We start from the raw sequence: 9720 nt of genomic DNA on the forward strand, positions 1-9720 counted from the left end.
GCTACCGAAGACGCGCAGGTAATGCGGCGAGCAGCCGATAAACGAACGGAGCGTCGCTTTCGGCTACCTCAATGGGCAAACAATGCACTCCACAAGCCCGACGGTCAAAAATTTTGAGAAGAAAACGTGCGCATACGATGCAGTACTGAGGACGGCGAGGCGGGTTCATTCCGGTGTTTGCGGCATTGATGCGGCGGAGTGCGGGGTTTGGGCGGCTAAAACTTTTTAAGCCTCTTTTTCTTTTTTTTCTTTGCTTCTTGGGCTCCTTTTAGTCTCATGTCAGTTTATGTAAAATCGAGATACCCACCAATGCTCCATACGGAGTATCACGGCGAGAGTGCGGGTGTTGCTTCGCCTTGCGGTTTGGCGTTTTTTTCTTTCTTCTCTATCAGGGATGGCATTCGATTCTGCCAAGTTGGTTGCAGACAGACTATGGAGCAGCACGGGATGGGAATTTGGACTCTCTTTACGGAGTATTTACCGCTATTTAATAGGACAGGAGAAGAAGAAGATATACCGTACATGTAGGAAATGGAGATTGTGCTGCATGGGCAGCCAAGGCGATTCTTAGTGGATGTATGCGGTCTAGAACGGCAAAAGTCGTACGAAAGACGGAGAGCATCGGTCCATAAAGTGAGCAATTTGAGTCATTGGCAATGGAGAATCGATGCAGAGCATTTGGACCTGACAAGTGAGAATTACACATTTAAAGGACTAATAATGACTACTTGGTAGGTGAGCAAGTAAAAGGACAAGGCTGTACGGAGTAATGTATTGCAGGTAGCCCGCAGTCGGGCAACGACAAGGTTGGCTGCACTCCGTAAAACCGGAGAATACATGTACAGACTACTCCGTAATGGGCAGACAAAAAAAAAGGGCTCAACCTTCTTTGTCCCAATTGCCATGGCCCCAACCGGGGATCCGAAGATGCAGGGCACTGGCAGGGTCGGCCAATCAGCAGCGAGGCAATGTCAGACGACCCGAGGGACGCCGAGGCGAGCGGGCTGGTCTGACGGTGTGACTGGCTGGGATGCACGCGCTATAACGGGCTTTTTTGCAGGGGCTTCTAGAAAGTTGATGCAGCGAGAGGGCCGGAATCGCCAGAGTTAGTCCACGGAGCACAGTACAGTACGAGTAAATGGCAGCTGAGAGGGCGTATTTGGCGTATTGGGGGCGTATGTGCTCGTACTGTATGGTTGGCGACTGCGGCATTCGGGAAGTGAAAGCGGTGGGGTGGTGTCGTATTAGTGAGTCTGAGTCTGAGAGGTGAGACTGTCTGAGGTGGATGGATATTGGCGCTGTCCCCGGGCCTCGGGATGGACGAGTTTCCATTGTCTTCCACTTGTTGCATCTTGTATTTCTTCTTCCCTTTTTCCCTCCACTCGTATCGACTGGACAAGCATCTTATTTTCATCATTTCTTTTTTTCATCTGCAGACAATTGCAGGGACTCGGCGTGTAGTGCAACCGCTTGGTGCTTGTGCCTTGTGCTGTGAAGAGACAAATCTGGAAAGGCGACTTTTCTGTGGCTGGACTGTTCCTCCGCTTTTTCTGTCTCACCAACTGACTAAACCAACACCAACGGCTATTTTTTCTTCTTCCTTGTCTTTTCTCTTCCAGCTTCCTCAATTGTTTGTTGCCACGCTTACTTTGCAACATTGGACCTGGAAACAAACCCGAATCTAGGCTTCTCCCTTGGACAATCGTGCAAACCAGCGAACCTCTGATCAACTCTTTTCGCCATGGATAGCGTCCTGCGTCAATCCAAGGCCATGTGCCCGTTCTTGAAGTCGGCATCGCCCGCGACCCTGCGTGCCATGTCGACGGTGACTCGCCCCAAGGCCTCGCCATTGGGCGGCACCATGTCCAAGCTGCAGCTGTATGCGCACCGCTGCCCCGTCATGGGCAAGGCCATGGCCGTGCAGTCGTCCAAGCACGGCGCTGCGGCGGGCATCCGTGCCTTTTCGGCGCAGACCAAGACCACCGGCAAGGCCAGGCTTCACACGAGCCGCAACCAGGAGGCCCGGGCCGTGGAGAGCCCAATTCTCGAGGGACGCAAGAATGGTGAGTTTCTCTTGATGTTTCCAGTTGCCGTTGCGAATGGAATCAAATCGACTGACCGTGTTTGTCTTGTTGCAGCGCCGCCTCCTCCTCCCGGCGTGGCTGCCCGCAAGGATGCGCCGCCCGTCGCCGCGACTCCGTCCGTCTTCAGCTCGACCGGCAAGTTTTCCTATGAGGATTTCTACCAGTCCGAGCTGGACAAGAAGCACAAGGACAAATCGTACCGCTACTTCAACAACATCAATCGCCTCGCCAAGGAGTTCCCGGTCGCGCACATGGCCAGTAAGGAGGACAAGGTGACCGTCTGGTGCGCCAACGACTACCTGGGCATGGGCGGGAACCAGCACGTTCTCAACACCATGCACGAGGCTCTGGAGAAGTATGGCGCCGGTGCTGGAGGCACTAGAAACATTTCCGGACACAACAAGCATGCCGTTGAGTTGGAGGGGACGCTGGCCAAGCTCCACGCCACCGAGTCGGCGCTCGTCTTCAGCTCCTGCTATGTTGCCAACGATGCCACTCTGGCCACTCTGGGTAGCAAACTGCCCGACTGCGTTATCCTGTCTGACAGCTTGAACCACGCCTCCATGATCCAGGGTATTCGCCATTCCGGGACCAAGAAGATTGTGTTCAAGCACAATGACATTGCAGATCTCGAGGCCAAGCTGGCTTCGCTGCCTCTGCACGTCCCCAAGATTATTGCTTTCGAGTCTGTCTACAGCATGTGCGGTTCCATTGGACCGATTGAGGCGATTTGCGACCTGGCCGAAAAGTATGGCGCCCTCACCTTTTTGGATGAAGTTCACGCCGTCGGCATGTACGGCCCAACCGGCGCTGGTGTTGCCGAGCACCTGGATTGGGAGGCTCATGCCAACGGCAGGCCCCGCGGGACCATCATGGATCGCATTGACATATTCACCGGGACTCTTGCCAAGGCCTACGGGTGCGTCGGTGGCTACATTGCCGGCAGCGCCAAGTTTGTCGACATGATTCGATCGCTCGCCCCCGGCTTCATCTTCACCTCGACTCTGCCACCGGCAACAATGGCCGGCGCCAGGGCTTCCATCGAGCACCAGATGGCCTATGATGGCGACCGTCGCCTGCAGCAGCTGCACACCCGCGCCGTCAAGGAGGAGCTCAATGCTCGCGACATTCCCGTCATTCCTAACCCGTCTCACATCATCCCCATCCTGGTCGGCAACGCTGGCCTGGCCAAGGCGGCCTCGGACCTCCTTCTCCAGGACTACAGGATCTACGTCCAGGCCATCAACTACCCCACCGTCCCCGTCGGCCAGGAGCGTCTCCGCGTCACTCCTACTCCCGGCCACACCAAGGAGCTCCGCGAGAAGCTCGTGACCGCTCTCGACGAGATCTGGACCCGCCTTGACATCAAGCGCACTTCGCAATGGGCTGCCGAGGGTGGCTTCATTGGCGTCGGCGAGCCGGGCAACGTCCAGGAGCCTCTGTGGACTGATAGGCTGCTGGGCATCGAGCAGGCTACGCAAGAGGCCAAGGCCGCCGGTGTTCCTGAGAACGGCATCACCGAGGCTCTGCTCGCCCGCGAGGCAAACAACGCCAACCGCGTGATGGATGTCTCGGCTTAAGCGACCGAGTTCCATTGTGCCATGGCCGCGGCTTGCCTCGAGCCAAAGCTGCAAATCAAGTTCCTTTCTCTACATAGCCACATTTTTGATGACACCTTTTTTTTTCATGCTCCCACGACAGCTAAAGCTGCATATAAGATGGGATGACGAATACAATAAGCTTTCTTGGCGTCTTATACGATGCCGCCTATAACCTGTCTTGTTCCTCTCCGCCTTGTGTGTCTGTGTCTGTGTCTGTGTCTATGTCCATCTATCTACCTATACCTTGGTATCTCCCGTGTCTTGTGATGACGTACTTTGTATTACTCCGTGTACTTACTCGCATCGCCTTGGATCGGAACTAACGCCCTGTGTAAATGAAATCTGTAATTGAAACGTTTCCCAGTTGGCCAATAAGACGCCCAGCATTGCAAACCCGCGTCATTCCCACATGCCACAGCGAGTACTCGCACATGTTGCTTCGTCACTTTTTTGCACAATGTCTCGCAGCTGCTGCAATACCCCGTCGTCTCGTCCCCCAATCCGGCCTAGCACCGCCCCCCGGAGCTGGAAAAACGTCTCGGATGTTCAAAACCGCAATCCGCGGAACGGTTCGAGCCCCACAAATTCCGAGACGGACGTCCGGTGCAATTTCAACTCCGACTCTCCGGTTCTCTCTCAGCTTTCATGGGAGCCCTTCTCAGGATTGTTCCCGTTCCTGCAGCGCCCCCGAATGATTGAGATTCCCTTTCTTCTCTCTTTTCTCTCTCTCCCTCGTACATTGGCCCTTTGTCTTGTTTTTCTTTCTTCTTGATGGGAAGCGTGTGTGTGTGTGTGTGTGTGCTGACTTGGGTGAATGGCTGCCTGTTTTCGATTCTTCGTGCTAAAAGATTCACACCACCACCGGCTTACTTTTTTTGTTTTCTCTTTTGTCTTTGCCTTGTCGCTTATCAACGATACATACCTTACACATCTCCGTGATATAGCAAAGCGCGGAGCAACCCAACGCGGCGAGCTTACGGAGCAAAGGCCGTCTGCAGCTCCGTAGGCATCTAACTTATAGACCTAGTACGGCGCCGAGATTGTGTAAAATCCAAGTACAAGCGAACCACAAAATAATAGAGAAGAAGGAAACCTCGGCATCATCCCAGAAGCATCAAAAAGAGATCTTACCGTCCCCGGCCTGGCCATGGAGCCCACTAATAAAGGTCCCAAGGCTTGCACGACATGCGCAAAGGCCAAGGCGCGGTGCATTCCCGGCCCGGAGAGGAGCAGCAAGTGTGAAAGGTATGTGAGCTCCTTGCATTCGAGCCTGAGTCTGCGTGGTTGTGCCCTTTGTATTTGTATTCCTCCGGAGCCCGATCCCCGGGGGTGGGAAGATGCCTTGCGTGGGGTGTTTGTTGTTCCTCCTCCTCCTCCTCCTCCTCGGAGGGACCCGGGGACGGGACATTCTTTTTGGGGTTCTCAGTGCGGCTCCGTTCCATATCCCCATGTTCTCTTTGGGCTTGGGCTGGCCTTTCTTTTCTGTTGTTTACGTTATTTTCCGTGTTACGGCAGGACTTTTGGTTTATTAATACGTTTTGTTGGTGTGCGTTGTTGTTTAGGTGCCAGAGACTAAACAAGGAGTGCGTCTCGCAGCGGCCCGCCCCGCCCCGAGCCAAAAAGGCGCCCAAGAGATCCAGGGTGGCCGAGCTGGAGAAGCGATTGGACGAGCTGTCGTCGCAGTTTGTCGATGGAGTCGTTGCCGTAACCCCCCGGCCCAAGCCGCTGTCGTCGTCGTCGTCGACGGGGCCCGAGTCGGCGTCGGCGTCGACGTCGTTGACCAATGGCCAGTCGCTCACGGAACGGCCACGGCCCCACGGACAGGGACAGGGACGGCGGCGGAAGAAGAACAAGTGCGACAGCCTCGTCACGTTTGAGTATCTGTTCCCGTCGCCGAGGTCAGAGAGCGCCGAGGCTTCGGGGTGGAGCTCCGAGGCCGGCAGCAACGACTGTGTTGGTGCCGTCGATCGGCTGTGGCCCGACGCGGCGGAGGCGGAGGCGCTGCTGCTGCAGTTCCACGACACGCATGCGCCGCTGGCGCCGTTTGTGGTCGTGCCGAAGCATTTGACGGCGGCGGAGCTGCGTCGGCAGCGGCCGTTTCTGTGGAGCGTGGTGATGATGGTGAGCTGCTTCGTTGACGGGCCGAGGCAGCACCGGTTGGGAAAGGAGGTGATGGCTGAGCTGGGGAGCTTGGTGGTGGGGGAGGGGAGCAAGAGGCTTGAGACGTTGCAGGGACTGTTGTTGATGATAGGCTGGTGAGTGAAGTCATCGCGGTTGATGATTTGCTGGCGAAACCCCCTTTGCTTCGGGATACGGGCGATGCTAATGGTGAGACTAGGCACAACTTTGCCTTGAGGAGTGCGCAGTTGACCAACATGCTCTTCCTTGCAAGATCGATGAGTGTGAACACGGCCAATACCGGATGTCTATGCGGCGCCACCGGCACCACCGGCAAAGACGAGATCAGATGGGGAGAATTAGAATACGCACGAGCATACGTAGGGACATACTACGTCAACGCCATGTAAGTCCAGCAGAAGGAATACCAGCTTCCAAAATCTCATTCTCTAACAATGATACGACACAGCGTCTTCAACACGAATAAAAAGATGGATGCCTTTATGAACACGTCGCAGCTGGACACTTTCTGCAACATGCTTACTTCGCCGGGGGAATACCCGTCTGATATATATTTAGCCAAGCTGGTCAAGATACAGATGCTGTCGCAGTCGATATCCATGGCCATGACGTTTGATCCTACGCAGCCGCAACCGATGCAGCTGCCCCTGACGATGGTGATACAGACGTTTCAGGAGCAGATTGATGCGTATCGGGCATCGTTGCCGCCTCACCTTGTCGACAATGGCAAGTTCTCCTCTCTCCTTTTTCTCAACACTTGCCCTTTTCATGAATTCAACGTTCTAACATGTTTGCAGCCACCATCCAATGCCACATGGCCATATCGCAAGTCCTCCTCGCCGACATCTCCATCTCCGACCCTCACTGCTCCTCCGTCGGCCTCACCCTCCAAGACCGCATCCAGCTCCTGTGGTCCTGTCTCCGTGCCCTCCGCCGCTTCTACACCGCCCACGCAGCCGCCGAGCGCTGCGACGTCGGCGACAAGGAGCAGCGCAACTTTCTCGGCCTCAACGCCTCGGACCTCGCCTACTCCATCATCACCGGCATCAAAATGCTCATCGTACGGCTTCCCGGGTGGGATCCGAGGTACATCGTTTCCGAGCTGGGGGTCAGGGAGATGCTGGACCAGGAGATTGAGGTTGTGGGCGCGGTGGTGGCGCGGAGGGAGAGCGACCGTTGGATGGAGGAGGATCCGTTGGATAGGATGTACAAGTTGCTCAAGTACGCGAGGGAGCTGGTGGATCTGCAGTTGCAGAAGCTCGGGGTGGAAGATGTGAGGAGCGGCGGTGATTCCGCGTCGTTATCGCCGCCGTCAGTGGTGAACAAGAGAGAAGATGGGCCGGGGTGGATGGTGATGGGGATAGAGGATCTGGATGATGATTTGTGGCAGGGCTTTATGAATGATACGGCGTGGAGCTTGAATGGGGAGCCGATGGCGATGGATGCGTTTTAATACGGTGTTTTTTTGGGGGGGTTGAGTGTAAGATTGGGATATAACATGGATCTTTGGATCGATCCACAGACTGGACAAATGGGTATCATCAGGGCGTTTTGAGCATCGAAGCAAGCAGAATTGGGGTTTTGGATTATATTAGCGGTTCTGTATTTTTCGTCCGGCAGGGAGCATGCATCACAGGCCTTCTCTTCTCTTCATCATCTGGCCCAAGATCTAGTCCTCCTTTTATTGGTTTATACATCAACCACTCAAATTTGATACTTGTTTAGATTCTTCACTCTACAGCCAGAGCCTCAATCTTGGCCCTCGCGAGCCATGAAACGTCCCCGTTTGCCGTCTCTGTCCGAACTGCGCTCAGCTCATCGATAAAAGCCGGCACAAACGTTCCCGGCCCTCGTACATCGTCCCTCACAGCCGCCCTCTCCGCCGCAATCTCAAACAAGACCATGCCCGCCACAGCCGCAATCAACGGATCACTGCGAAACGCGGCCTCCATGGCGCTGATGGTCGTCCCAAGCGTGCATCCCGTGCCCGTAACTCGGCCCAAAAACTCGTGCCCATTGTCCACGCGCAGCGTCCTCACTCCGTCGCTGACGACGTCCGTTGTGCCGGTCAGCACGACAACGGCGCCGGTGCTGCGGGCGACGGACTTGGCGAGGGAGGCACGCTGTGGGATGGTCAGGGATGAGGCGGAGTCGACGCCGCGCTGGGTGACGGAGGCGCCGTAGACGGTCTGGATCTCGCCTTCGTTGCCCTTGATGACGGTGAATTTGCCCGAGGAGAGGAGCGTTTTGACGGCGTTGCGGCGGATGGAGGTTGCTCCGGCGCTGTAGACGTGTGAGGTTAGCATCAAGGATCGAAATCATATGTGAAGCGAAGTAAAGGTGAATAGGGGGGAGAGAGCTAAAAGAAGTTATCATGGACGTACCCAACGGGATCGAGCACGACGGGTCCTCCGACGGCGTTGTATGCCTGCAGTGCCTGGATATGGTTCTTGAGGCCTTCAGGCGTCACGGTGCCCATGTTGATGACGAGGGCGCCTCCCAGCTTGGCCAGATCAGCGGCCTCTTCGGCGTAGTTGGCCATGATGGGGCTTCCGCCAACAGCGAGAGCGACGTTGGCGGCAAAGTTTTGTACGACCTAAGCATGAAAACAGTCAATCACTCATATGAGTATTTCATTCTTCGGAGTTGGCGACTCACCAGGTTGGTCATGTTATGAGACAACGGCGTCGAAGCGGCCACAGCCTTGACGACATCCGGAACCCGGCCGGCCACGACCTTTCCAAGTAAATCCCGGGCCGCGGCCGCAGGATCCGCGGCGGCAATGATGGCGCTGACGACGGCGATGCCATCGAGGCTCTTTGCAGGGGCGGCGCTGGACTCGGCCAGCACGGAGGTGGCGTTGGAGCCGTTGATGCCGCCGATGCAGACGGTGGGGATGGAGTGGCCGGCGGAGGAGAGGGCGAGCAGGATGGAGCGGATGCCGGAGGGGCCGATGATGGATTTTGTGTCTTTTTTGCTGTGTTGCGTGTGAGATGTGTGTTGTATATATATATGTGATATCGTGTGTTGAAAAAAAGGGGGGGGACAAAGGGGGAGAGTTTCCGTGAGGACGACTTACGTTGAAGTGGCGTAGACGGTGCCCAGGCCGAGATAATTGGCGCCGGCTTCACAGGCCTTGAGGGCTTCCTCAATGGAGCTGGCTGTGACGCCGATGATTTTGTCGGGGCCCAGCAGTTTTCGAGCTTCTTCGTATGCTGTTTGTTGTTTTGAGTCATCATGGTCAGCTTGTCTTGTTGCTCCACGATATATCTACACCAAATAAAAGCAAACTGAATCTCAACAAGTAAAGGTTCTCCATCTCATGCTCCTCAACAGTGCAAATACAAGCATTAAACAAACCAAAACAAACCAAAATTATAAAAAAACTCACCCATGTCATCCTGTCCAATATGCACTCCCTCGCATCCAACCTCAACCGCAACGTCCACCCGGTCATTCACCAGCAGCGGCACGCCAAACCGCTTCGTCACCTCGTGCAGCGCCCTCGCCGTCTTCACCGCCGTCTCCCGGTCGCTCAGCTTGTCGCGGTACTGCACAATCGTCACGCCGCCCTGCAGAGCCGCTTCGACGACGCTGGTGAGGTCTTTGTTGCCGAGGATGGCGGGCGTCGAGTCCGTCACCAGGTAGACGCCGTAGTCTACTTTGTTCCTGGCCATTTTGGTCGGTTAGTTTATTCTATTGATATTTCGAAAAGATGTTGTAGAGGGATCAAGTCGGTATGAAATAGTTGAGTGTAAAAGAAAGAAATGGTGGTTGTTTTTAGAGGTGAAAATGTGTGGTGGAAATTGCTCAAGACTCGCAGGGCGCAATTTGATACCCGGGAGGCGGCTATGATCGGACCCATAGGACGTGAGCTTGATTATGACGCCATGTTG

General features: G+C 55.4%; 3 protein-coding genes across 3 annotated transcripts; 2 read left to right on the forward strand and 1 right to left on the reverse strand.

Annotated features, from left to right (window-relative positions):
• Positions 1-1741: 1741 nt before the first annotated feature.
• Positions 1742-3664, forward strand: Triagg1_6740 (uncharacterized protein; the record flags this gene model as incomplete). Its single annotated transcript, XM_062901398.1, has 1 exon — positions 1742-3664. The coding sequence occupies one exon, from the start codon at positions 1742-1744 to the stop codon at positions 3662-3664; it is 1923 nt and encodes a 640-aa protein (XP_062754356.1).
• Positions 3665-4832: 1168 nt separating this feature from the next.
• Triagg1_6741 (uncharacterized protein) lies at positions 4833-7277 on the forward strand (the record flags this gene model as incomplete). The annotated part of the gene is made up of 5 exons (XM_062901399.1): positions 4833-4930; positions 5248-5940; positions 6024-6209; positions 6273-6613; positions 6655-7277. 5 exons carry the CDS (start codon positions 4833-4835, stop codon positions 7275-7277), a joined length of 1941 nt encoding a protein of 646 aa, XP_062754357.1.
• A 277-nt stretch (positions 7278-7554) lies between these two features.
• Triagg1_6742 (uncharacterized protein) lies at positions 7555-9501 on the reverse strand (the record flags this gene model as incomplete). The annotated part of the gene is made up of 5 exons (XM_062901400.1): positions 7555-8107; positions 8209-8420; positions 8483-8801; positions 8904-9039; positions 9216-9501. 5 exons carry the CDS (start codon positions 9499-9501, stop codon positions 7555-7557), a joined length of 1506 nt encoding a protein of 501 aa, XP_062754358.1.
• Positions 9502-9720: the final 219 nt, after the last annotated feature.

The sequence above is a fragment of the Trichoderma aggressivum genome, assembly GCF_033847375.1.
Source record: "Trichoderma aggressivum f. europaeum strain CBS 100526 chromosome Unknown scaffold_027, whole genome shotgun sequence".
NCBI classification, from domain to species: domain Eukaryota; kingdom Fungi; phylum Ascomycota; class Sordariomycetes; order Hypocreales; family Hypocreaceae; genus Trichoderma; species Trichoderma aggressivum.